The 27,719-nt window shown below is 50.2% G+C and overlaps 1 protein-coding gene across 3 annotated transcripts in view; it reads right to left on the bottom strand.

The window, feature by feature from the left end:
* Window positions 1-16,810: 16,810 nt before the first annotated feature.
* The window catches only part of MXRA7 (matrix remodeling associated 7), a 28,599-nt gene continuing 17,690 nt past the window's right edge, over window positions 16,811-27,719 (bottom strand). The window contains exons 3-4 of one of the 3 annotated variants that reach the window (XM_082860799.1): window positions 24,661-24,757; window positions 16,811-16,983 (exon numbers count right to left, since the gene is read on the bottom strand). In XM_082860799.1, the coding sequence (XP_082716925.1) occupies window positions 16,869-16,983; window positions 24,661-24,757 (212 nt within the window). In that variant the 3' untranslated portion in view covers window positions 16,811-16,868. Of the gene's footprint in view, window positions 16,984-18,684; window positions 19,970-23,524; window positions 23,578-24,660; window positions 24,758-27,719 lie in introns of those variants that run through there. The other 2 variants (XM_082860801.1, XM_082860800.1) reach the window with 2 other exon arrangements.

Below are 27,719 nucleotides of genomic sequence, written 5' to 3' on the forward strand. Positions count from 1 at the left end.
TGTCTTCTGAAGGGCCAGGCAGACCCTGAAGACACTTCTTCGGTCTCTGGACACAACTACGGAATTTCTTATTCTCTTAAGTCTCCAGTATCAACAATAGAACCCTAGCTCATTTTCTAAGATCACAGCTTACCGTTCCTCAGGGCCTGGGAGGTCATCTACCATCCCACTGCCTCTCCTCTTGGAGGAATTACTGTCTGAGGGAAAGGTAGATGTACACCTTGGCCCACCGTCATGGTGACAAGTGCCAGCTAAAAGCAACATGACACAAGATCAAAGTTTTTGCTGGTGAATTCATTTACTTGACATTTATTGAGAAATTACTATATGCTGGACTCCTGGGGTGGGAACTGTAAACTGGTGTGTGACCGTGTGTCAGAAGACACAGGAGTCCACTGGAGGCACACAGGAGAGGGGGGGTCTAACCAGCATGAGTGCAGAAAAGTTCCCCATGCCTTGTTCCCATCATGGCCAGTGAGACCCACAGAATAACATGGGACACAGACCCACAAAAGGCAGCACCAGGAAGGCGGAGGATGAGAGTCAAGCAGAAAAACTCTACCCTGGCCACATCTAGCGCAGATTTCCACCAGTACCCAGAGAGGAAGGGTTGAAAATTAATGGCCAAATTGCAGGACACCTGCAGTGTTAAAAATTGTTGTGTTGAAGGTGCCTTGTGGAGAGGTTTTCAGGGTTGGCAGGAGACTTTTTTTTTTGGCCGTACCGTGTGGCTTGTAGGATCTTAGTTCCCCGACCAGGGATCGAACTCAGGCCCCCTGCATTGGGAACACGGAGTCTTAACCACTGGACCACCAGGGAATTCCCAGGAGACTTATTTTTAACTGTATTTCCTCTACCTCAAGCACCTTCGATGCGGCAGGTACAGTGATGAGCAACACAGACCAAGTCCTGACCTCATGCAGGTTAACCTCCTACAGCAGAGACTAGAGTCAATGAGCAGATAGGGATCAGTGCTGTGAGGAAAAATGAAGGGCGTTGAGAGCTGTGATCAGGGACAGGCTCTCTGAGGAATGACCAGGTAAAAGAAGGAAGCAAGTCACGAGAAATCTATGGGCAGAAACTGGGCCGAGCCAGAAGAACAAAAATACAGGGTCCTGAGTCAGAAGCACGCTCAGTGCTTTTTAAGATGCATAGCAAGGCCAGGGTGGCTGGAGCTGAGTACAAAGGGAAGGAGGGGGAAGGGCAGCTAAAACCAAAATCTCCTCCCGACCCAGAAAATCTCTCCACAAAGGCAGAAGAGAAAGAAAACAATTTCATTGTTGAATAAGCATTAAACCAGAAGTTGACGTGCATCATAGGCAATCCACTAAGAGGGGGCAAAGACAGGAAGACATCCCGCCCTTTTCTAGAACCAAGCGGATACAACTTATCGCAAACACGTTCGCGAGAGAAACAGTGACTGGTCCTCAAGTAAGAGGGCTACGCAGCCTCCTGTGTCACAGCACTCATCCTAACTTCCCTTGGTGGTTGGGGAGGCCATCTGTGTTCCCTAATTGGCTTTATCCAAAGGGAAATAGGCATAGACTCCTGAGCTCCCGGAGAAGCTGGGAGGTGGGGTGCTCCCGTCCTTGATGGTGGCATTTCAAAGGGAGGCTTCCCAAGTCCTTGAGAAAGACATTCCCAGATCTGGCGAGAGGATTCTTTAGCTTAAACAGATTCACATACATTTCAAAGAGACAGGGAAAGAACGTTCAGGTTTTCTAAAGTAAATGCTCTAAGAAAAGAAAGGGGGAAGGACATCTCTTCCCTTACTTTCAACAGGAGAATTAAGCCTCTTATTCTTTCCTTGTATTTGCCCTTACCCTAGAAAACCAGAGTATGCGCTTTATTCTAATTGTGATGAGAAGCCACAGGAGGTCTTGAGCTGGAGAGAGTTCTAAAGGTGCAGTGGGGTTGCTGGGTGGAGACTCAGCCCCCAGGTTTGGCTGGGCGGGGGTGGGGGGGGATGGTGGGGGCTCCAGGAAGTTGAGGATGATTGAAGGAAGTTGAGGAAGTTGAATTCCTTCAGGTTTGCGCCATATAACCCGAGGGTGTGCTAAACACAGCACTTGTGGCGATAAGCATGTGTGTTTCTTTTCCTTGTTTGGCTGGAGCCCCCAACTGCCGTACGATGAGTGTCACGTGGTCATTAGAGAACACGTCCGTCCTTCTTCCACGGCTCTGATTTTTTCTCCAGGACAACCTCTCTCACACATCTGAGACTTCTCGTAAAAGGTGGAAGTGGGGAGTTCCCTGGTGGTCCAGTGGTTAAGACTCTGTGCTTTCACTGCTGAGGGCCTGGGTTCAATCCCTGGTCAGGGAACTAAGATCCTGCAAGCTGAGTGGCGTGGCCAAAAGAAAAAAAAAAAGGTGGAAGTGAAGTAAAGCTTTGGGAAACAAATTCTGAGGAGCTATTTTTTCGATGTCAAAAAAATCACAAGCTCAGGGCCAGCAGAATAAGGAAATGCTAATAGGAATGTTGCGCAGCAACACCTGCTGCTGGCGACCAGGGGGCGGGGCTTTGACTGTGCCCAGCGCCTGACAAGCAGGCAAACGGGTAGAGAGGACACTACCCAGATCAGAGGTTTTTTTCCCGTTTCCCACCTGGGTCCTTTGTGCTGCATCGTCCTTTACATAACCGCTTCCCAGTAGAATACTCCATTTAAACAGCTCTCTGCAAAGAAGCAAACTAATTACATACACTTTCTTTCATGCTTGTGGCATTGACTCACACATAGAATTAAAATTGACAGCACTTCCTTCCAGGCCAGGAGCTCATTCTTACCAGTTGAGATCCACCTGCTCCCGGAATTCAAGTTCCTCTTGGATGTGTCATTTGCTCTTGCTTGTTTTTGGCCGTTTGGTAGGAATGTTGGTGTTTATTTTAGAGCACTGCCCCTCTCTCTGAGCAGTAGGCTGTTCAGAAACAAGAAGTTAATGGAATCTTTTCTCCGCATCTAAAGGAAGATTTATTGTGTTTTGTTTTTCAAGTTTTAGCCTGGCTTTGGTTCTCAGAAATGCACATTTAATTACACATCATATGGGGGTGCTTTACAATGGAGACCTTGATCACCTAATTGCACAGTTGCCACCAATAAAGGCAACTGTCGGCCAAGTCATACAATAAGAATGACCTTCAGGTGTCTCTGGAAATGAAAGTCCTTTGATTCTTGGGCTGTCCTCCCCCGCTTCTCAGGTTGGGAAAGCTGTTTTTCTGCAGCTCATGGCTCTAACAGGGCATCAGCAGTTTCGACAGGAAGCAGGCTTCTTCTGCGGTGCAGTTCATCCCCCTTCCCTTCTCCCTCATCACACCCTGCCACTATGTAGCTGTATGACTTTGGACAAATCACTCGTTATTGGTTATGAAACCACACAACTCAGATAGGGACTTGAACCTACTGTCTTTTTTTTAAAAAATAAATTTATTTATTTATTTATTATTTATTTATTTACTTTTGGCTGCATTGGGTCTTCGTTGCTGCATGTGAGCTTTTCTCTAGCTGTGGAGAGCAGGGGCTACGTATTCGCGCGCAGCAATGAAGACCCAACAATGAAGACCCAACGCAGCCAAAAATAAATAAATTTATTTTTAAAAAAATTCCCCAAACATCAGCAGTATACTTTTCAACCTCAGCGCAGATTTCTTTTCTTTTATAATTCAAAACCCTGCTGTTCATTTGTCAAATATATTAACAATATCTAGTTAATTTCTCAAGCTTAATTACTGATGTCACCCTTCAGATACAGATTCATTTTCTTATAAATTTTTTTTTCCAATGGACTTATTTTCAAGTAAGGATCCAATAAGTATCTTGAGTTTCTGGAATATTGGGCAGATATCTGGATGCCTATGTTAAGACAAGAAGTGATCCGAGTTCAGATTCCACCCGGGCTGGACGTGCATAAGTCACACTTCCTCACTGGCCTCCATTTCAGTGCTCTTGGCAATACCAACTCCGTTTCGATTTTCCTTTCACACGACCCCATGAAGTTGGTAGTTAAAGCCCCCATTTACAGATAAAGAAAATGAATACACAGTAATTTGCCCAAGATCATTCAGCTAGGAAGTAGCACAGCCAGGATTTGAACCCAGGGAGCCTGGGCACCTGCACCACCACACTGGATGGCCCCAGGGCTTAGCCGAACCTTAACATCATCATCTGGAACATGAACTGGTTGACCAGATGCCTTCTGAGGTCCCAACTAGCTCTGCAAATATCTGTGATGTTCAGTGGCTCACTACTTTTTCGTTTTTCCAATTCACTTTTTATTCCCATAATCTCCCAATCTCTCAATCGTGTGTGCCCTGTCTTTCTCTCTGTCTCTCTTTTTTTTAATTAACGTATAGTTGATTTACAATGTTGTGTTAGTTTCTGCTGTACGGCAAAGTGATTCAGTTATATATATATATATATATATATATATATATATACATTCTTTTTTATATTCTTTTCCATTATGGTTTATCACAGGATATTGAATGTGGCTCCCTGAGCTATACAGTAGGACCTTGCTGTTTATCGATCCTATATACAGTGTAATACTTTGCATCTGCTAACCCCAAACTCCCAATCCATCCCTCTTCCACCCCCACGACCCTGCTGGCAACCCCAAGTCTGTTCCCTATGTCTGTGAGTCTGTTTCTGTTTTGTAGATAGGTTCATTTGTGTCTTTTTTTTAGATTCCACACATAAGTGATCATATGGTATTTGTTTTTCATTTGTTTGTTTGTTTGTTTTGTTTGTTTTTTGTTTTTCATTTCTGACTTCACTTAGTATGATAATCTCTAAGTCCATCCATGTTGCTGCAAATGGCACTATTTCATTCTTTTTTATTGCTGCGTAGTATTCCATTGTGTATATATACACCACATCTTCTTTATCCATTCACCTGTTGATGGACATTGAGGTTGTTTCCATGTCTTGGCAGTTGAGTGGCTCACTACTTTTAAGCGTAGAAGAGGAATGTTCCATGTCAGCTCTGTTCATCTCCCAGAACTTTCACCAGCATACAAGTTCAGAAACCACTAAAGGCAGGCGAAACCAAGTGGGACTCATCTTCATGAATAAGTCATTCATACTGTGTCTGAAACAGTCTTGCCCTGTATCATCATTCATGTACTAGATGAAGCTCTTGTATCAGATAGGGCTTCTGAAGCTTCTGGAATCCACTGGTTCTTGGGTTGTTTATGAAACTAAAGCAGGTTAAGTCCCTCTACACCCCAATTAGAATTGACCTCTCTGTCCTCTGCACTCACACGTACCCTACCAAGATTTGATCAATAACACTTATTACATGTCTTATGTAATCTTTGCATCTATGCAGAGTCCACCCTATCATCAGAGACGAGGAGTAGTAGGTAGAACTAAACCCAGCCAGACCTGGGGCCCTCCCTGTCTTGGACACACAGCAGGTTAAATTAAGGGATCTGTTCCCCCTTAATTCCCACCCCAGCGGTTTCCATTTCCATTTGTTGCTCTCTACACCAGGGAAGCTAAGAAGTTAGGCCTTGAAAAGAGAGGGAGTGGGAGGTATCACAGAACCAGACCACACCCACCCGCAGTCTCCCGCATTCTCCCAGCAACCAGGGTCAGCGCCCCAGCTTGTTCGGGGAGAGGAGCTGTCGAAGCTGTGAGTCACATATGCAAGTGAAGTTTGAAACAGAGCTGGCCTGAGTCTTAACAGCCTAAAGTGTCTGAACCTGCCCAAGACATTGCAAGGGACAGGAAAGGCAGTTAGCCTAGAATGGTGGGAAGTGGTGCTTAGAAAATAGAGAACTGAGTTGAGGCTCAATGAAATGGCTGCACTTAGATTCTCGTCTGGACCACAGTTTCTGCCCTCCAGCCTCCCCCCAGCCCACCCCCACCCCCTGCTCCTTTGATGCCCCCAATCTCCCTTCTCTCTGACACTTGCTGTTCTGTCCTGAGACAGCCCTGGAGCATTTCCTGCTGCCCTTCATTATGGAAAACATATAAGGCAAACGTGCAGGCTCGTTAGCATCCCAAGGGTAGGCAGGTGACCTCTTCTTGTCCCTTTACTTCAGCCTTCCCGCTTCCCTGGGAGCTGTGGCCCCTGGGACAGTGGAATGGTAGGAACCCAGGACCCAGGACTGCGTATCACTGAAGAAGTTTGTTCTTTTAGATAATTCATAAGAACAAGAGACAGGATTGCTGATAGTAGAACAGCCATATTCCCAATGAGTCAGGAGCCCGTCTAAGCACAACGGGAAGGACTCTGCTAAGAACAGTGGCCTCCAGAGATGCACAGGCGGGCTGGCCGGCCTGGGGCAAATCGACTCCTCTGTGCCTCTGTGTGTATTTATGGCTGCAGTTCTGCTTTGCTCAATCACCTAATGTTTATAAGGTGTTCTAACCCTTCCTTGACAGCCTCCTGATGTCCCAGTTCTGCGTTTGCACCTCCTTTAAATCAATAATGTTAGATAAGAAAAGACAAGTAGGGCTTCCCTGGTGGCGCAGTGATTGAGAGTCCGCCTGCCGATGCAGGGGACACGGGTTCGTGCCCCGGTCCGGGAAGATCCCACGTGCTTGTGTACCGCAAAAAAAAAAAAAAAAAAAAAAAAGAAAAGACAAGTAAATCTCACAAGTCATAAAATGAAAAAGGAGTAGGAAAACAACTCAGGGATTATACTGGGTGGACCATACCCAAAGCCACGCCAGTGCAGAAGGGCCATACGTTCCCCCTGATTTTCCCAGTCAGAAAAACTGGTCCACAAGGGCCAGCCTGAAAATGCTGTTCCCCGAGACGAGGGGTCTGGGGCACAGTTGGGGGGCAGCCCTGCTTCAGCGGGCACTGCTCACCTTCCCGTTACCCTCACTCATGCCTCGTCCCCATTAACAGTGTCATCAGAATTCAGTTCCCATCTCTATGTCCCGTTTCCCACTGAAAGAATCCAGGGATCTTTAGAGAAATGGCCTTTAGGATAGGGAATAGGGAAGGTACAGATGAACTTGGGACATCTTGTTATGCCAGAAAGCAAGGAAGCTATCAAAGACTAATCGTGTTAGAAGTTCACAGAATCTACTAAATAACTGGTCTGTACTCTTCAAAAATGTCAAGGTTATGAAAGACCAGGAGACTTAGAAGCTATTCCAGACTGGGGGAGACTAAAGAAAAAAGAGATGAAATGCAATGCTGAATCCTGGCCTTGATCCTGGAATAGAATTTTTTTTTTAAATAAAAGATTTGTTGGGACAACTGGCAAACCATGAATAAGGTCATAGATTAAATAATAGCACTGTATCAATGTTAATTTTCTGACATCAACCATTGTTCATGATGATTTAAGAGTATGTCCTTGTTCTTAGGAAATACACACTATTGTATTTGTAGGTAAAGGAGCATTATGTGTGCACTTCACTCTCCAATAGTTAAAAGTTGTATATATGAAAGAGAAAATGAGTCAGCAAAAGGGGTGAAATGCAAACAATTGGGGAATCTGGATGAAGGGTCTATGAGAGTTCTTTATCCTATTCTTGTAACAATTCTGTAAGTCAAACATTATTTCAAAATTTAAAAAATTACCAAAGGGAAAAAAGGCTCACAGGAGTCGAGGTAAAAAATTTTCTTTCCTATTCAAACTATTTTAGTGAAATCATAGAACTGGTAAAGGAAAGTTCTTTACAGAATTCCAGTAATAAGTGCAGGAGGAATAATAGAATTAGAAAACCACCATCTTAGGCAATGCTCATCAGTGAATGCTAAAACCATGAGGCGGGATCCTGGAGGGATCAGGCTGACACCACGTGACTCCTCTGGCCAATCCTGGCACCACTAAACGTGGCACTGGGACTTCCCTGGTGGCGCAGTGGTTGAGAATCTGCCTACCAATGCAGGGGACACGGGTTCGAGCCCTGATCCGGGAAGATCCCACATGTCGCGGAGCAACTAAGCCCGGGCGCCACAACTACTGAGCCTGTGCGCTAGAGCTTGCGAGCCACAACTACTGAGGCTGCACAGGGAATGCACAAGCGTTCCAATTTCTCCAGTTCTCACCAACACTTGTTCTTTTCTGTTTATCTTTCTTTCTTTCTTTTTAAAATATTTATTTATTTATTTTTGGCTGCATCAGGTCTTAGTGCAGGATCTTTAGTTCCGGTGCACAGGCCCTTCGTTGCAGCACTCGGGCTTCTCTCTAGTTGCAGCACACAGGCTCAGTAGTTGCAGCGCACGGGCTTAGTTGCCCTGCGGTATGTGGGATCTTAGTTCCCCGTCCAAGGATCGAACCCACGTCTCCTGCATTGGAAGGCGGATTCTTAACCACTGGACCACCAGGGAAGTCCCTCATTTCTGTTTTTCTATGGGGGGTTTTTTGGATAATAGCCCTCCTTAAGGGGTGGGAGGTGGTAATACCCAACGTTTAAAAATGTCCTTATGTTTTCATTTTTGCTTCAGTGATATATGTATTTTGTAGAAACAGACAAACTTTATGGTGATTTAAGTTAAAATCCTCTTTGTCCCCCTTCCTAATTCCATTCTTCTCCATTCTTCCCTATCTGTCATGAATGTGGTCGTAACCAGGCCTTTTTTGGTACTTTTAGTACGTGTGTGTGTCTCAGCTTGTGCTCCCCAGAGAGCAGAGCCTGAGTCGGGACTTGAGTGCAGGGAGTTTATTTGGGAAGTGTCCCCAGGAAGCAGGAGTGAAGGAGTCGAGTGTGAGATGCTGAGACAGGGAAGGAGGAAAAGCTAGTGAAGGGAGCGTTGTTGAGCTGTTTCCTCTGTGAGCAACCAGGCTCACGCCTGCTGGGGACCATGCAGGAGGGCCCCAAGGATGGCAGCCTGGGGCATTTATCCAAGACGCCTGCATCCCACTGGTTGAGAGCTTCCCTGCACTTCCAGATTGCCCTAAGGGCTGAGTCCAAAGAGAAGAGATTGTGGAAGGTGCTTGAGGAGGTGTCTGAACACAACAGAGTTCCTGGGGCAGCCAGCAGGAGCTAACAGAGGGTCCTTGGCCAAGAGGGTCGGTGAAGTCAGCTGCAAGGTTTGGGTGCCAGAAGCATCACTGTCCTCGAGGGACCAGTTCTGGTTCTCCAGGCCTCCTGGTGATCTAAGCTCCAGTTTCTTTTAAATATATTCCTCTTCCTCTTGAATCCGCTGGAATTGGTTTCTATTACTAGGAGGAGCTCTGACTGATACCGCGTGTAAGTGAAAAACAATAATTCCAACGTTCGCAGAGATGATCTCCTTTGCCTGACCCCATCTTTGGTGTCTGATATCTATATTAATTACGGAAAACGAGGCGATGGCAGTCTCATTCTAGCTTCCCGTTTACTCGGTTGCCTGCTCATCTCCCTGATATGAGACTCCCTGTTCATTTTTAATGTGGTCTCTGTTTGCATTATGGGCTGGGGGGTTGCCAGGCGGGTGGGAGGGAGGAGTCAGAAGCAGAAGGTGGCTCGATAGCATGTCTTCTTGGGGAGGGGAGCTTGGCGCTTTGGGGCTGGTCCAGAGGAGCGTGGGGTGGAGAATCCTGCAGTTTTCTAACAAGACACCCTACTGGTGGCCCCAGAGGGGCCCTTGCTCCAGGAACCCACCACTCCTGGCTGCGCAGCGCCTCTGGAGGGAGCAGTCCTCTGCAGTACACGGCTGTGGTTCTCTTCTCCATCCTAGCTTCTCAAAGTTCCTCAGGGCAGAGGCAGTTTAGCTAAAAGCCCTCAGCTCTGCAGCCAGCCTCCTCCAAATCTCAGATTTGAATGCCTCCTGCGACATACTCACCTGTCACATTGGGCTAGTTACTTAGCCTCTCTAGGCTTCAATTTTCTTATCTGTAATATTCAGATAATAATCATGATGGATGCTTTGACGTGCCACCCAGATTCCCCATCAGGAATGAAGGCTGTTTCCCCCACTGTCAGCCCCTTTGGCGAGCTGCTTCACTGGGGAGAACAGCCAGCATCTTCCCCGGGTAGCAGCTAGCATCCACTGGCCGATGCACAAGGTGGTATTAAGGCCTGGTCCTCACACCCCATAGGCTCTGAAGGGCCATCCCATCTTCAAAACTCCCCACAGGGTCTGCTTCAGTCTCTATTGAGACTCTGTCGGATCCAACTTCTCCCTCGACCCAGTCCTGCCCCTTCCCTTCCTCCCTCGGGTGCTCATCCCAGGAGCACTCCCTAATGAGCCTCTTCTGTGCAGATCTCCACTTCGGAGTTGGTTTCCCGGGGGCCCAAACTGCCACACAGCACTTTTCTCATAAGGACTGTATCACACAGAACATCAAGTTCTCGTCACAGAGCCAGGCACAAGCTCACAGTAAACATTAGTTGTGTTGTTACACACCCAAGGCATGTCTTTTTTTCCCTCATGGTTACAGATTAAAAAAAAAAAAAATCAAAATATCACTGAGGCGTCCACAATACGTGCTCATGTTGCCACTTGGACTGGAATGCCACCAGACAGAACCAAAAGCAAAACCTGTGTATATCAGAATCAAGAACTATATATATTTCAGGTTTGTTGAGGTATAATTCATATACCATACCATTCCTCTATTTGAAGCAGTCAATTCAATGGTTTTTAGTATATTCACAGAGTTGTGCAAACATTATCATGATCAGTTTTTTTCTGTTTTTCGGGGTTTTCTGGCCACACCATGTGGCATGTGGGATCTTAGTTCCCCGACCAGGGATTGAACCCGCGCCCCCTGCATTGGAAGCACAGAGTCTTAACCACTGGACCACCAGGGAAGTCCATCATGATCAATTTTGAATGCTTTCATTCCTTCCCCTAAATACCCTGTACCCATTAGCAGTCAATCCTCTTCCCTGCCACCCAACCCCCAGCCCTAGGCAACCACTAATCTACTTTCTGTGTCTATAAATTTCATATAAACGGACATTTCATATAAACGGAATGATACAATATGTGGTCTTTTGTATCTGGCTTTTTTTTTTTTTTTTTTTGCGCCACACCATGCGGTATGAGGGATCTTCCCCGATCAGGGATCGAACCTGTGCCCCCTGCATTGGGAGCTCGGAGGCTTAACCACTGGACCGCCAGGGAGGTCCTGTATCTGGCTTTTTTCACTTAGTGTAATAGTTTCAGCATTCATCCATGTGGTAGCATGTAACTACTTCATTCCTTTTTATTGCTCAGTAATATTCCGTTGTATCGATTTACCGCATTTTATTTGTCCGTTCTTCAGCTGATGGATGTTTGGCTTGTTTCCACCTTTTAGCTCTTATGAGTAATGTTGCCATGAACGTTCATTTGTAAGTTTTTCTGTGGACATGTTTTTTGTTTTTCTTCAGTTTTATTGAGCTATAATTGACATATAACATTGTATAAGTTTAAGGTGTACAATGGATTAATTTCGTACACATATATTGCAAAATGATTTCCGCCTCCATCACGTCACATAATCACCATTTCTTTTTGTGGTGAGCACGGGTGTATGTTTTCATTTCCTCAGGTTTATACCTAGAAGTAGAACTGTTGAGTCACATGGCAATTCTTTGTTTAATATTCGGAGGAACTGCCATTGTTTTCCAAAGCAGCTGCACCATTGTACATTCCCATCAAGAGTGTGTGACTCTTCCAATTTTCCCACATTCTCACCAACACTTGTTATTGTCTTTTTTATTATGGCCATTCTAGTGATCCTGAGGTGGTGTCTCCATGTGTTTTTTTTTTTGCGGTACGTGGGCCTCTCACTGTTGTGGCCTCTCCCGTTGCGGAGCACAGGCTCCGGACACACAGGCTCAGCGGCCATGGCTCACGGGCCTAGCCGCTCCGCGGCATGTGGGATCTTCCCGGACCGGGGCACGAACCCGTGTCCCCTGCATCGGCAGGCGGACTCTCAACCACTGCGCCACCAGGGAGGCCCTCCATGTGGTTTTGATTTACATTTCATTTGCCTGCTGAACATCTTTTCATGTGCTTCTTGGCCATTTGTATGTCTTCTTTGCAGAAAAGTCTATTAAGATCCTTTGCTTGTTTTCTTTTAAATTGGATCATCAGTATTTTTTGAATCTTGTTTTCTTCTTCTGTAGAAGGAGAACGTTATGTCCTTCCCAGAGTTGTTGTGAAGATTCATGAGAGAGCGTTGGCAAGGCACACAGTTCTCTGCCTTTAGCACTTGCTCCAAAAAGTTAGTGAACCTTCCTCTCACCTAGGCATTTTGCATTACATCATCCAGCATAGCGTTTTTGCTTGAAGACAGACTCAATAAATGTCTGAAAGGGTAAATGTGCCAATTCACACCACTCAATATTCAAATCTGAATCCTATGTGTTTTGTCCCTTTGCTCCCATTTCCTTCATTAAACCTTTTCTTCCTGGAACAATTTTCTTAATTTCATTCCCCTTGCCAGCTGTCTCCTCTCCTGAAACTCAACTTGCAGTATCATTGAAGCTGATTACAAGGGAACCAAAGACACCGCCTAACACAGTTCTGAGGTGAATATGATCAACCTTTGAAGAAGCTAAATAACTGACAGCCTGTCAATATAACCTGTCCCCTGCTGGAGCGCTCAACAAAAAGTAATTAAGGTACATAAAGAGATGAGAGAAATGAAATTTACCAAAAAAACCCTGATTGCAGATGGCTGGTTTTTAGCAGTTCAGTAACCCCTGATGACCCAACCTACTCTGGGGCATGGCTCTCTTTTTCATTTGTAGAGGACCCAGGCCACCATCAGGCCCAAAGACTCGATGTTGGTGGGAAACCTGTAAGGCTGTGGAGCCTCCAGTGGGCCGGATTTGGGTGTCGGAATGGAAACAATTTGATCACTCAGGCCAGGTGGTGAGTCCAACTTGATCTTCACACTTATTCAGCAGCTGCTTTGGCAAACCTTAGCTTAAGCGCCTTGGGCATAACGTGAAAGGGTGAGCACAGGTGGGAAAGTGTGACTCATTTCTCCTTGCACCTTCTTGAAGGTCAGCCCAATGCCAAAGACACCTTGGTGAGAATATATGGGTGCGTGCAGTTGCCTGATCAGAAGGATCTCCTGGATTTTGCCTTGGGCGCGGGGAGAAAGGGAACGTGAATAACAGGGGGGTTTGGGGGTGTGTTGGATTCGGAGGTGGGACAGTGGTCTGGGAGTCTAGGGCGGGCTTGGGGAGTGCTGGGGGGAAGGTAGTGGTGATGGTGGGCTCCTGGGGTGAAGGGACCGGCTCGAATTCGTCTTCATATCTTGGGTCTAGCTCGGTGCGCGGCTCAGGCTTTGCTGTTTGCTAAGCTGTGGGAACCTGGCCTCGGTAGGGAAGTAAGAGGTGGCCCCAGTCAAGACAGCTCAGGCCCAGTCAAGACAGCCAGGCCGCACCCCGACGCGGCGGGGAACTCGGTTCGAGGAGGGATCTTTTGACTTGAGCCCAGAGGGGCTGGCAGCCGGCAGTGGCTGGGCTCCCAGAAAGCCCTGGGGGCTCCCACCGGCCGAGACGCCCGCCCTAACCAGTCCCCAGCTGCCTCCGCCGCGGAGGATCTAAGCAAGACCGCGTGTGGGCGGGATGAGCCAGCCTGCACTCCTTATTGGACAAAGGCCCTTGTCAATCACTGAGGAAACCTGTCTGGACGCGACCGGACATCCGGAATTCCCACCTCAGAGGGAAGCGGGCTCGGGTGGAGGCGGGGAGCGATGGGAGGATGCGGTACCCAATGGCAATCAAGAGTTCCGCCTTCGCAGTAGATTGGCAGATGCTTGAACCACTGAGGCGCCGCTAAGGATATTGGCCGTGGAGAATGATTGGTCCAATCTGCGGGTGCGTGGTTCTTCAGAGTATATAAAGTAGGCAATTAACACTTGGTTGAAATCGTACTGCAGACGGAGCTCAACTTTTGTTGGTGTTTTGACTTCCACGAAGGCTCCTGAATTTAGTGAGCTTTTCCTGGAATTATCTAGGTTCCCTTCTCAACTCAGGATCAGGGCTTGAGGATGACAGGTGCTGTACCCCAAATTATGGCCAGATAATCGGAAATGGGTGCTGTTCGGTGAATTAAACCTGAGATTAAATGTTTGGTGGTCAATAGAAAACAGGAAAAGACAGGAACGGGCACTTTACAGGGGGAAAAAAAATGCAAGGAGCACCTAAATATTTGAATGGTTGTGCAAACTTTTACATAGTAAGAAAAATGCAAATTGAAGTTTCACTGAGCTAACATTTTTGACCTATCAAATTGACAAAAATCCAAAATTTGACAAAGTTCTCTGTTAAGGACGATGCAGTGGCCCAGATGGTATCGATTTTTCGTCCTCCCGACACTTACGAACAAACAAATGTTTCCTCTTGCTTTCAGCTTGCAGGGTAGGCTGTTATCTTATGGTCATCTGTTAAGTTCTCGCATTGACTCCCAGGAACTTTTAAGAACAAATTCTGAGTCTGCAGGTACATTTTTTCGAAGGTGCTTAGATTTTCCTGACTAGTAGCAATACTGAGATCTGGTGGGACATATGGGTGTCAGTTGGAAATGGGTTTTGTTTTAAGAGGACTCTTCTGGCAACTGGTGTGCCAGTGAAGCAGATGAAGTGACAGAAATCATATAAACAGAAGATGGAGCTTATCTGGAAATGGCATCAGAGCCGCCCCAAAATTGTAGCAAGCCAGCAGTGCTTCCACAAAGCATCAGAGGCCCAGAAGCTGGGCAACAGAACCACCACCCAGGAAGAGTGTCCCATATTCTGGGCACTCCAGACCCTGGCTTCCAAGTCCCCACCAGGTGACAGGTCCTGCCTACCCAGTACCCATCCCTCCCACCCCTTTCTCACAGAGCCCCAGTGAGGTCCAGTGGCCCCCTCCTCTGGATGGCTAAGTGTTCAGGGGATGCCGGCCCCAGCCCCAGGCATCTCAGCCAACCATGGTGGTCCCATCTCCTTGCTAGTGATTGGTGAAGGCATGGACACATGACATTCTGCCCAATTGGGACCCAAAAGGGGAGGGTGCACCTGAATTGGTTCCCTCACTCCTAGGACACAAAGAAGAGATGGCCCTTTTCCTGCTCCTCGATGTGATATCTGAACTCCTGCAGCCATCTTGCAACCATGAGGAGAGCTGGTCTGTGACAAAGCCCACAGTGCAAGGAAGACCAAGTTAAGAGAAATGTAGCTTGGGCCCTGACCCTAATGGACCTACAGGCATTCTGCCTTTGGACTCCTCCCGTGCCCTAATTCTCCTTTTGTTTAAGACAATTGAGTTGGAGTTTTCAGTTCTTTGCAGTTGGAACATCTTAGCTGAACCAAGTATAGAAAAGTTCCTTCAGTTTACTTTTCCCATAGCCATGAGAATTTTGACTCACGTACCCACGAGTCATTTCTGTTTGTTTGGTATAATCAGAGAAGAAGGACTGGAAGAAGGAGGTGAAGAAAGAGATAAAGTGGCTACAGGGCAGTGCAAGTTCTGCTGACATGCATTTAGGGGGCAGGGAGATAAAAAACAACCCAGGGGGGTCCTTGGGACCTGAGAGAGAGAACAAACAATACTTAAATCATAACATTTTTAAAAAGCAGTAACAAAAAAGATAAAAATATTTTTTAAAAAAAGAAAAAAGAGCTGACATTTGGATATAACAACAGACACACAGATCAGACCCTCCTGCTATGGATTGCCAGCAAAGAAGCAAAAGCAGTTACAGTGATGCGGGGGAGGCCTGGGAAAAACCCTAACAAGCAAGAGAGGATAAAAGAAGGTTCACTGTGATCCCGTGATAATTATTAAATTGTGGTACGTAAAACGCCACTGCTTCTTTTAATTTCGTGTTTAGTTTTATTTCAGCAAATAAAAAATATTTTCAAGAACCTTCTTAGGTTGTCCCTTTAGCGTACCCTCCTAAATTCAGATTGCTATGAATTTTTCTGCCAGTGGGGTGATCAGATACAGGACCTGGGCAGAACGGAAGAATCGCTGTTATTTCCGTCGTCATGCACTCACTGACTCACTGAACTTTACTGATGTGCTAAGGTGGCCCAGGCTCTCTCTGTGAGGTCATTTTGGCATTTTATTGAATGCTGACTTGTGAGGTTCTCTTTTCCTGCACACATGCCTGGCTTCTCCAAAGGACTTTATTTTTATGTATTTATTTATTTTTGGCCGCGCCACGGCTCGCAGCTTCTTAGTTTCCCGACCAGGGATTGAACCCGCACCCTCAGCAGTGAAAGCGCCGAGTCCTAGCCACTGGACCACCAGGGAATTCCCCTCTACACGACTTTCATCTCGCTAAAGGTAGGACTGTGTTGTGTATTTTATTTCCATTGACAGCGTCTAGCACAGCTCTAGGTGTGTGATGAGCACTCACAGAAGTCTTAATTATAAGAGAAACTTAGAGGGTCTTAACTCTGATACTGTTGCTTTGGTCCAGGATCGAAGGTGAGCCTTTGAATCAGACTTTTTGCTTTTTAGGGATGCTCCCCTACCGCTTGCTTCCATACCGTTACAGAAGTGTCCAGAAATCCTTCTAAGGAAGAAGAAGGTGTAGTGTTATTAGACTGGATGCTCAGGCAGTGGGACCTGATACCCATCCCACAGCACCCCTGAATCCTTTCAACACCACGTGCTGGGGCTGCTGAGGCTTCGAGCCAGCCCTTCTGGGCTGCTGCCTGCTCAGGGTCTGCACGGAAGGTCGAATTTGGATCAGAGGACAGCCTCGGAGGGGAGCCCATGTGACAGCTGGAAGCTCACCAGCAGACAGAAGCCAAGCAAGTCAGGGATTTTTCTTCTCTGAAGACAACAGTCCTGATTCCTGTGACATGATACCTCAATTGCAAGAACTGAGCAACTCTGTATATGATCTACCTCTACATCTATGTATATGAGATAAACTGAAGCCTACAGAAGTCTGACAGTGGCACGGGCTCCGGTCCTGGGCCGGGCTGGGGCAGAGTCACGGCCCCGCCGTGGCGGCGTCTTGACGGGTGGAGGCGCCTACATGTCGTAGAGCCGGAGCTGGTCCTGCATGTCGCCGTCCGACATCTCGCCAAACGTCTCCTTGTTGTCCTTCATGAGCTTGAAGATGGCAGCCAGCTGTTCTTTCTGAACTCTGTCAAGAAGAAAGGATAAAGAGGAAAAAGATGCTCCCAAACCAGGGGAGAGAGAGAGAGAGGCCGTGCACATCCCGTGGAGTCGGGACACTCCTCACTCCGGTATTACTGCTTTGCTTTCCAGAATAAGAAGAAAATGAAACTAAAACAAAACCCACTCTTAACACAGGAGCTGATTTGGTCTAAAAAAACTCAACTTGAGACTTCTACAAACTGGGCTTCCAAGTCGTGGGTTTACCCTGGAGATTTGGGGATCCCAAGTTATCATTCAGGTTCTCGGTGCTACAGTTTCCCCGTGGGCCTCCCTTTTTTTTCGGTCGTGCCGCACGGCCTGCAGGATCTTAGTTCCTGGACCAGAGATCGAACCCAGCTCCTCAGCAGTGAGAGCTCGGAGTCCTAACCACTGGACCGCCGGGGAATTCCCAGGCCTCTCTTTAATGTTGACTACACACCTCCCTGGGAGGCCACGAGGAAGCAGAGGTGCTCCATTAGGCGGCTAGAGAGCCTATGAAGAGACATGTTAGAAACAGCCTTCGTTTAGAGGGATGAGCCAAAAGTGGAGGAAGAAGAAACACAGTTGGCTGGGAAACGGGAGCATACAGATGTGTGCACAGGGTGCTTGGCCCAGGGGCAAGGGTGGGTGTGGGGTCTCGCTGCCCAGAGGAAGGGGCGCCTCTTTCCAGTTTGCACAAAGACACCTTATAGCCAGCAGGGGCCCTGGCCCTTTTACCAGGGAACAGGCCTGGCTGGAGATCGGCCTTATGTTCACCACACACGGGCTGGGGGGGCCGGGGGGATGCTGGGAGTGATGTTCTGTTCTCTCTCTGCAGCTGGGCCACACCATCTGATCAGCACAGGACACCGCCCATGAGTGCAAACGTGAAAGGGTGGGGTGAGACTCTGCAGCCACGGTTTGCTTCTTGTTTGTTCTGTTGTGCTGTGCTCATCAGCGAGGCTGGGCGCTGTGTGCTGGCGTGGGCTCCCCGTTCGGTTTCAGGCTTCTGCGGTTCCCCCCCTCCACACCGCCCTACTGGCTTGGCACGGGCCACCTTCAGAGGATGTAAACCAAATGGCAGGGTCTGCTCTGGTCCCTGCAGACCCACCAGGAGGCAGAGCTTCAGCACAGCCTCTGACCCCTGGCCCTGCAGGGCACAGCCTGTCCAACCAGCACCCCAACCCTGTCTATAGGGGGATCCGATCGATGTCTGGTCTTACGCTTGTCCTAACGTATTCCTTCTGCAATAACCCCATATCTCCCAAACAGCTAACAGTTGGTTTTCTGACTACAGCAGCATCTAGAAGCTGAAATACTGAAGTCCCAAATCCAAGCCTCTCTTAGTCACGCCGGGGAAGTTATTTCTACAGTCTGCTTTCCTGTCCGGAGGAGAAGGAGCCTGTGAGAAGTACGCAATACCCCACCACCTGAAGAAAGGAGTACTGTGAATTGACAGGCTGTGTGTTTAGCTCTTTGGAAGGAATCACAATCCAGGTGTATGAGTGGGCATCCCCCCAAAGGAACACAAATCCTCTTGTGCGTCTCTTAATGGCCGTGGCGCTTGCATATTTTTAAGAGGGTGGGCCTAGGACTTCGCACTCTGCTGGAGAGTAACAGGCACAAATTGAGAGAGAGCTCAAGTTTTAATGGGTTCAAAAAGATGATTTTTTAAAAACAAAGCAAAACTGAAATAAACACACAGTAATCAAGACCATCTACTCAAAGTTTATTGGACCGAACAAAGGCTGAATACACAGATCCCAGCCATCGGGAGTATGTGAGCCTTGGCGCCTACAAGCCACGTTCAGAAAGTGTCCAGACAAACTTAATAACCTGGAAGGAGTCACCTGTTTTTCAGTCAGACCCCGGCCTGGACAAGGACATTGCTGTTGCTACTGCTGTGTGGGTCAGGCTACATGGCTCTGTGTGGCTGTTGCTTTGTTGCCTGTTCCGTCCTAAACCCGTGAAGCTAAGGTATTAGACCCAGAGGAGAAGGTCCCTGGGAATGTACCATGCCCTAGGCTGACAGTGGACATTTCTCGGCCTTCCACTAAATAGAGGAGAAAAAAAATTTTTTCTATCAACTTACTGCTTTCAAAAAATGTTTTAACCAACACATCTAAAAACTACAGATTAGTTTGCTATAGTATAAATATTGTCAAATATAAAATTCCAAGAAATGAATCTGGGACTGATCTGATTATCTGGAGAAGTTCTAGCTCATCTATGAAACCTAGGAAAAGGCAGACTCGAGACAGCTGTTTTAAGCGAACACTATCATTATTGCTTCTGCGAAAGCGAAGGTGGACATTCCGCTGAGCTGGTAGGAGCATCAATGAAAAGGCCTCTTAGCAACAAGCGGGCTGGATCCGAGCCTGCTCTCAACGGAGGGTAAGGGCAAGAGGAAGTCAACAGCTGGTTCTGGTTCTTTGCTGCCCACTGATCAATCATCGGGCTCTCGCCCCCACAGCCGAGCCAGCCGAAGACTGAGAGGGGAGCGGGCCCCAGGGGAAGGAGGGCAGTCGACCAGGCAGCGAGCACAGGAGCGCTCCCTCATTTGTCCATCACACCTCAAAGTCTTTCCTGGTTTGGCTCTGGTGATGAAAAGCAGGAGGGCTGGAATGAAACTACACCGATTTTAAAATGATGGCATTGCTGACATTGGTGATATCTCAGGTGCAAAGCGTGTGTGGGCAGGAAGGTTGAGTGATAAGGAAAATAAAAGTCCAGGAAAACCCTTCAGCTTAACAAAGCAATCCAGGCAAACAGGGAGGAACGCCGCTACAGGGGAGCGCCACGGGCATTCGGGATCCTCCCAGCCAAGGAAAGTCCTGGATGGGGGCCTAGTCCTGGCAGATTTATGTGGGAAAATGCGCCCCAGGAGCCTACTGGCTCCTCTCTGGGGATTCCACTTTATCTCTCAAGTTTTAAGATGCCAAAAGGAAAAGCCTTTAGGAGGAGGCTAAGGATAACTTCATTATTCCTCGGTTCTGTAAAGAGAAATAAGGAGAAAAGATAATTTATTTCACTCATGCCATCTTACAAGCACTGCGGGAAAGGGGGAAACGGGGTGAGGAAGGGGAACGTCTGGAACTGCAGAAGCCAGTCCAGACGCTGGGATCCAGACCCAGGGGAGTTTGCCTCTCATCACCTGCTGCAGGAGAGCCCACTAACCGAAGCCAGCCCGAGACCCCGTTCCAAGTCTGCAAGGCCTACAGGGGCAGGTCAGGGCCCACCTGTAGGTGGTTTAGCAGGTAGGCTGCCCTTGTAGGTAGTTGAGCAGGTCAGGGCCCTCATTTAGGTGGTTGTACAGGTTGGGTCCCACCTGTAGGAGCGAGGCAGGTCAGGTCCCACTTGCAGGTAGCTGGTCGGGGAGCAGCCTCAATAAGGTAGCTGGGCAGGTCAGGGCCCACCTGTACATAGTTTAACAGGCAGGGTCCCCCTGAGGTAGTTAGGCAGGGAGTGTCAGACTTTAGGTAGTTGGGCAGGTAGGGTCCCAGAGTAAATACTTGGGCAGGGCACGTCTCTCATTTAGGTATCTGGGCAGTTCGGGTGCCCATGCGGGTAGTTGAGCAGGTTGAAGCCCACTTGTAGGTGGTTGGCAGGGAGGGTCCCACTTACAGGTATTTGGGCAGTTCGAGTCTCACATGTGGGTGGTTAGGCAGGGAGCATCCTCAGCTAGGTAGCTGGGCAGCTTGGGGCCCACTTGTGCAGTTTAACACGGAGGGTCCTCAATTAGGTAGCTGGGCAGGGAGGGTACCACAGGTGTGCTGTTGGGCACGGGGTCCACATGTACGTCGGTGGGCAGGTAGGGTGCCACAGATACTTAGGTAGGTCAGACTGCGGGGGTCAGATCCTCAGCTTTGTGGCCGCTCTGTGCTGGTCCTCTCACCATAGATTATTTCTTATCCTTGCTGGGTAGGTTTTGTCCCTTCTGGGGACAGTGGCTTCCAAGGACATGTGCTCCCCAGATGACACAAATGGTGTGCCCACCTTTTGCAAGGGACATGCAGAAGCGCTGGTTTACCCAGGTGAGCGCTGAGGGAAACCGGTGGGATTCAGTTTTATCCCTCTGGCGCCCTCATGTGGACGTGAGTCAGCACGTGTTCCTAGAAATTCACACTGGTGGATGGTTTGTGGACCCATCAGAGGGCAGAAAGCAGGAAGAATAGCCATTCACCCTTGCCAGTTATGCATTTCAAAACACCATCCACTAGAGTGGTGTGCACTTCCAAAAATGGCAGGCCAGTCCTGGGGACCTTCAGAATGGAATGGGTGCTGGGGTCCTGGGTCCTCACTATCAGAACCAACCTAGTCTACCTCCTGGGTTCCACTTTTCCCCTGGACCAGAAGATGGGAAGAAGGGACGGTGTACAGGGAAAGGAGTAGCCGATGGTGCCTCTTCTTTTTGCTGCCGAGCTAGAAGTCAGCCAAGCTCGCCAGCTTCACTGGCCCTGGGGGTGAGGGGGTGGCATCTTGCCGCGGGGAGCAGTCATAACCTGCAAGCCCAGTGTCCCAGCCACGCTGAGGCTGGATACGGCACCTCCCAGAAAAGCTGCGGGGGGAAAAGCAGGGGCACCCCCATCCCGGCAGAGGCAGTGCTGAGGGAGCCTGTGAGCTCCAGCCCCACGGGAGACCCAGCAGGAGGTGGGCAGACGGTGAGGAAGCAGGGTCTTTCTTAAGCAGCATGTCTGGACTTACAAGCCTTACACTTTCTGCCCCTTGGGCAGAAGGAATCTCATCTGTGAGCTGCTCCAAGGACAGGAACGCCCAGTCATTAACCACGTGGAGGAACGAATTTGGGGTCTCTTTCTCTGGGTCCTGCGTACCAAGTGCTATGCCCTGAAAACCTGTGAACTGCAGCTTCTGAGGAACTCTGGGTCTTGTGACTACTAAAGATTTAGGGTCTAGATACTGCTGTGCGGGCCGAGGTAAAGAATTTGAAGTCAGGGGTTTGCAGCATGGGCTTTTAACCAGCTTGCAACTTGACGGGGACGCTGAATGCCAGGAAGGGAATTAGAAGCAAGCAGAGTTTGGTCCAGAAGAATCTGACAGGCAGAGAAGGGCACACACTTTTCACTGGCCTGTGGTTTTAGTGGTTTGACAGTATTTTTCATACTGACAATCCCAAAGGCAGTTTCCTAGACGCAGCTGGGACCAGAGCTGTCTCACACCCGTCCGCTTTCCCGGTCCCCACTGCAACTATCGTGCTGCAGATGAAAACGCAAAGCCACGCTTGCCAGCCTCTGCAACCCCAAGCATCACCATGCGGGGAACATGCGAGAGGGGTGGGTGTCGGGGGCCCCATGCAGTGCTGAGTGGGCTGACCACGTGCAGGGGCAGGAGGGAGCAAGCGGACCTCACAGGCAGACGTGTCAGACAGCCACAGGAGCATGCTGGGAGGGGCAGTGATGAGAGTGAACATGAACTCCAGCCCCACCCTGGGAGGACCGTGTTCACCATGAAGTCCACCAGTCCCTCCTCAGCTCAAGCACGATTGTGATAACCAAGCCTGCAGGTGAGGAGGTGAGAAACCCTCACCCCAAGAGCAGCGCTTGGGCAGTCTCGACCCCGCAGCATAGCTCAGCGTGAACCACTCATCTAGAGACCCCCAAAGATCCAGTAGGGAAAGACCCCCCCTGGGCAACGCAGAGCCTGCTGTCTGAACACGACGGAGGAAGGACTTTCCCTCCCCGAGGTCCCAGCACTGAACCCAGGGACGGTGGCAGCCTGACCCCGGCCCGAGCCCTGCCACTGAGTCGGCTAACTGGCCTCTCCTACTCTAATGGCCCCTCCTCTCCGCAGAGCACACAGAATAGGGCCAGGGTCCCGGTCACAGCCTCTGTCCACAGGGCCCTTCGAGGGGCCACAGGCACGTCAAGCCCCCTCCATCCTTAACTCTGGGGCTGCACACCTTTTCTGGAAGGGGCCACGTACTGACTCTTTTCAGCTTTGTGGGCCATGTGGTCCCTCTGCAACTACTCAACTCTGCCACTGCAGTGGAAAAGCTGCCACAGACCACAGAAAAACAGTGACCGCAGCCCTGTTCCAGTCACACTGGATTTACAAAAACAGGGCTGCAGTCCACCAGCCCTTGCTCTGATCATAACACCCTGCCTCACCCACAACTTGGGGGCACAGGGTTTCTGCCGGGCACCGTTCTACCTTCTCAGGGAAAGATGAAAGCTGCGGGCGTGATACCACGCAGTCCAGCGGAAGACAGTTCCCCCCCAGCCTCACAAGGGGGCGCTGGCCCTCCAACCAGCTGGCCCATTAGGCCCAGGAGGGACGTGCGTTAACTGGGCCTCCAAGAACCCTGCAGCCCTGGGAAGGGAGCCTGTTCACCCAGGAGCCCTGCGCTGGAGAAGAATGAGCAGGCCCGGGTGCACAGAAATGAATTAATTGGTTATGAGGGCAGCGGAGGAGGAGAGGTTTGGACCACATTCAGTCGTGATGGGGACACAGTAACAGACAGGATGAGGGAGGCATCACTAATCTAAGAAGTCAGTCTCCTTACCAAAAGGATTTGCAAGGATATTTGTGGCTCAGGACCTAAGGAACTTGCTACAGGGAAGTGAGGTCAGAGGTCAGCTCAATCCTGAAATATAAAGGCAGCAAACCGGATCACACCCAGAGGCAGCGGCTGGGCACCGAGGAGTGGGGGGCTTCCCCAGGCTGGGCTCACCCTGCCACCCCTCCGCCCCCGGTGAAGAGCCTTCCAGGCCAGGTTTGGAAGGACCGGCGGCGGCTCCAGAAAGGGAAAGGGGGTTCTCGTGGGCACAGGGCCTTCTGACTTGAGGGGTACAGGGTGGGCTTGGTGAGAATGAAAGGGTAGTTGAGATCTGCATCCTGGAATACTAAAGCCTCCATTCCTGACCCTAGAACCCAGCTTACACTAGCTAGGAAGTAGGGGAACCCAGCTTACACTAGCTAGGAAGTAGGGGGTGATCCCCCAGCCCCTCCGGGTTGCTGGGCTCAGAAAACACAGGCCCCCATTTAGCTCTGTGCTTAAACCAGAGGACCCCAGGCCACGGGCTGGCCCGTGTCAGACCACTGGTTCTCCCCCATGGCCTGTCCCCACTGCTCCTTAGGAGGGAAGCCCAGGGGTGTGCATGGGTGCCCGGCTGGGGGCTGGCGGGGCAAGAGCCCAATTCGAAAAATGAGGAGCTGCGTGGCTGCAACTGCCTCAGAGCTCCGTGGAGCAGAACAGATAACAAATGACTGCTGGCCCTGGGCTGGGGGGTTTGGGGGGTGCTGAGGGGGGTTGGTGGCCAAGTGGATGAGCGGGAAGAATCATGCTGCGTCCTGCAGTGATGGATTGGTTTTGTCATGAACCCTCCGTGTAAGTGAACGGGCGGATCTGCTCCAGGCTCTTCCCAGGCATCTGCTTTTTCCCTTTTGGCGGGGGAGGGGTGGGGTGCAAGAAGGGGCTTGGCCCCCCTCCCCCCCATCACCGTCACACGCTCCTCCCGAGGGCCCCAAGGGGACTGTCGGGGGAAATCGAGCCTGGCCGACTATTGCCAGGACAGGGGGGAGAAACCCCCAAAACGGAAATGGAAGAGTGCGGGGCTGGCGAAGCTTACAGGAGGCCCTCCTCCTCTCCCGCCTGCGACGAAGGGGGCTCACGGCGGTACCGGTACCGGAGAAAGCTGAGCGACCCCGAAGAGGGTGGGCGGCCTACCTCTGTTCCTCCTCCAGTTCCTCCTTGGTCATCATCTTCCTGTACTGGTTTCCCCTCAGCTTCCCGGGGCTGTATTTGAAGGAGAAGGCCTCTCCCCCTGTAGAGAGGACACACAGTAAGAGCCAGTTAGGGTGCTGGGCCCGCCCGCAACTTCAGGCCCCTTTCCCTTCCAAAGAAGGGTTTCCAGAGAACCACCTGGGCCAGAGAGGGTGCCCCCGCTTCAAATAGGGGCAGATGGGCCCCACGCCCACCCCAGGCCAGCTCACCTAAGCCTCAGAGAGCGCTGGACGCCCACAACATCGGCTCACCCTCCCCTGGGCCTGGGAGGTCCTCCCCCCACACCACTTCCGCTTAGGAACTCTTTTGGGAACTTGAACCGGGGATGAGGCAGCTGGAGTGAAGCGAGCATCGCCGCCCCACCCCCACCCATGCTATTCAGTTCCATCCACCAAAGGCCGGTTCCCTTCCAAGACCAGGTTGAGCCGTCCACAGAGCTGCCTGTGGGCCCCTCTCCAGCAAGGGCTCTGGCCCAGCAGCCGCCCGCAAGGCTTTTCTCCCCCTCAGCCTGACCCCCCCCTTCCCCATGACTGCTGTGCTAATTACACAGTCGGAGGGCCCTTATCTCTGGGAAGCAGCCTGTGCTAAGGCGCTGGGTTCCCTGCCTCTCCTCGGGTCCCAGGTCCAGAAGGCTGCAGGGACCCCCGACCCTCCTGCCAAGGTCCTCGGGTCTCCCGGGCTTGGGGGTGCCCTCCCTGCCGTCCAGGGGCATCATGTCGGCAGGCCCCTTCTCTCTATGCCCCTCCCCGCAACCAGTTATTAAAAATCGGAAACAACGCATCCAGCCCACAATGGGACCTGGGAATGATGCGGCCTGTTCTCACGGTGTTCAAATCGGTCATTAAAACCAGCACTTAGGGAAGTGCCTGGCGGTCCAGTAGTTAGGACTCCGCGCTTTCACTGCCGAGGGCGGGGTTCAATCCCTGCTCGGGGAACTAAGATCCTGCAAGCCACGTGGCGTGGTCAAAAACCAAAAAACCGAAAAAACCAAACCAAAAAACCCCAGTACTTATTGCTGAACGGGTTTGCCAGTCCCAGAGCAGACCCTGTAGCTGCCTTGGAACAAATGAAAGGGCAGCTCTAGAGGTCTGAAGAAGGCACACCAGGGGGTGTGGACAGAGGAAAACAGGGACGTGTGATGTAGGGAAGCCAGGCCAGAGGAGGCAGCAGGTACAGGTGAAGGCTGCAAGGGCAGAAAAGGAAAGAGCTCTAGAGCATTCCCCTGGCTGAGTGTCCAGGTGAAGAGAGTTCCCTTAGGAAGCAATGCCCTTATGTGGTCCTTCAGCCCAGCAGGTGGAGGGTAGACGGCCTCCGGTCAGCCTCGGGGATAGAGGCTCAGTGCCTGTCTTATCTAATTTCAGTTAATGTATAAAGAATTGAGTATGGGAAATGCAAGACCAGCAAATCACCCTCCCACATGGATGTATTCTTTTTCACTTCTGTTCTATAGACCAGCAAGTCACCCTCCCACATGGATGTATTCTTTTTCACTTCTGTTCTATGTCACTCCAGTGTCAGGGATCTCAAACACCTCCACATCCTGCCCTGGGGCCACCCGGACCTCCTCCAGCTGGCAGCTGTCCCGAGTGATCAGACAGGCTGATGTGGGCTCCAGGGAGGAAAAGGCTGCAGCCTCTGAGATTCGAGGTCTCTCTGGGCTAAAAGAAGGTTCTGGATGCAAATTCAGAACCCAGGCATTGTAGCTGGGGTGGTGTTTGCTCTCACCACAGCCTGACTTTGCAGGAGAATCTGGCCGCCAGGGCTGAGCCCTTGCCTTAGGAAGCAGTTACCGTGTTTGTACCAGGATTAATTTGCTCTTCATTCATTCAGCAAATACTTAGCGAGCACGGTGCTGGGGACTTAGCAGAGAAGAAAACATACAGCAAGCAAAGATGAGTAATTAACATACAGAGTTTGGGACTTCCCTCGGGGTCCAGTAGTTAAGACTTCGCTTTCCATTGCAGGGGGTGCAGGTGTGATCCCTGGTCGGGGAGCTGAGATCCCACATGCCTCGTGGCCCAAAAAAAGACTTAAAAAAGGTCCATGTTAAAAAATCTTATAAAATAAATAAGTAAGTAAAATAAAATAAAATACAGAGTTTGCAGTAGGTCCTGAGAGCTCTTCAGAAAAGGACAGCAGGAGGGGAGAGAGAGGCAGGGAGGGGGCTGCTTGGAAGTTTAAGCGGGGGGCGGGGGTGTCAGGAGGGGCTTTACAGGTGATGCTGCAGGTCTGGGGAGACAGAGCCAGCAAAGCAAGGAAGCCAGTGGGGGTGGGGTGGGGCAGGAAGCAAGGGGACAGGAGGACATGGGGTGAGAAGCCAGGCTGCCAGGGCAGGCTTTGGCTCTTCCTCCTGGTGAGCTGGGGCTGGGGCTCAGCGCAGACAGATGACTCCCCCCGACCCCCCAGCCCCGGAGACCCCGCTCCCATCAGCTTCTCTTCCCTCCAGGCTGAGCTCAGCTTAGGCTGATGAGCAAAGGGCCCGCAGCATCAGGAAAGGCTCAGGGCTTGGGCTGCGGTGTCCGGGCATCTGGGAACTCTGCTGAGTAATTTGGGGCCGCCGTTTGAGGGGCCTGGGTGTTTGGTTGTCAGGGAAGAACCTGCCATGGGGCAGAATCACACGGAGCTAGTCTCAGAGTGAGCTCACAACCATGCTGGCTTCTGGACCTCAGAAAGAGGCAACGGACAAAGAAGACGGATTAACTTCGACTTCAAGGTCATTGTGTTGCTATGTTTTAGAAAAATAAGACATAAAACATGCTGCCAGCTGGGTACTACTCAAGGTTTCAATCTGTGGGGCCGCTCTGACTATGCTGCTTCGAGCCAGAGGGAACGAACCACTTGAAAAGGCTTTCACTTAATCACATATGGTGCGACGAGGGATCCACGGCAGCGTCCAATTTTGCTAGACCAGGAGGGTTCAGCGTGGGAGCCCCCTGGGAGGGGGGACTTCCTCGTGCAGTCTTCTGAGTCCACCCAGCCGCTTAGGGAAGGCACCTTAGCAG

The sequence above is a fragment of the Leucopleurus acutus genome, assembly GCF_964270905.1.
Source record: "Leucopleurus acutus genome assembly, chromosome: 19".
In the NCBI taxonomy this organism is placed as follows: Eukaryota; Metazoa; Chordata; class Mammalia; order Artiodactyla; family Delphinidae; genus Leucopleurus; species Leucopleurus acutus.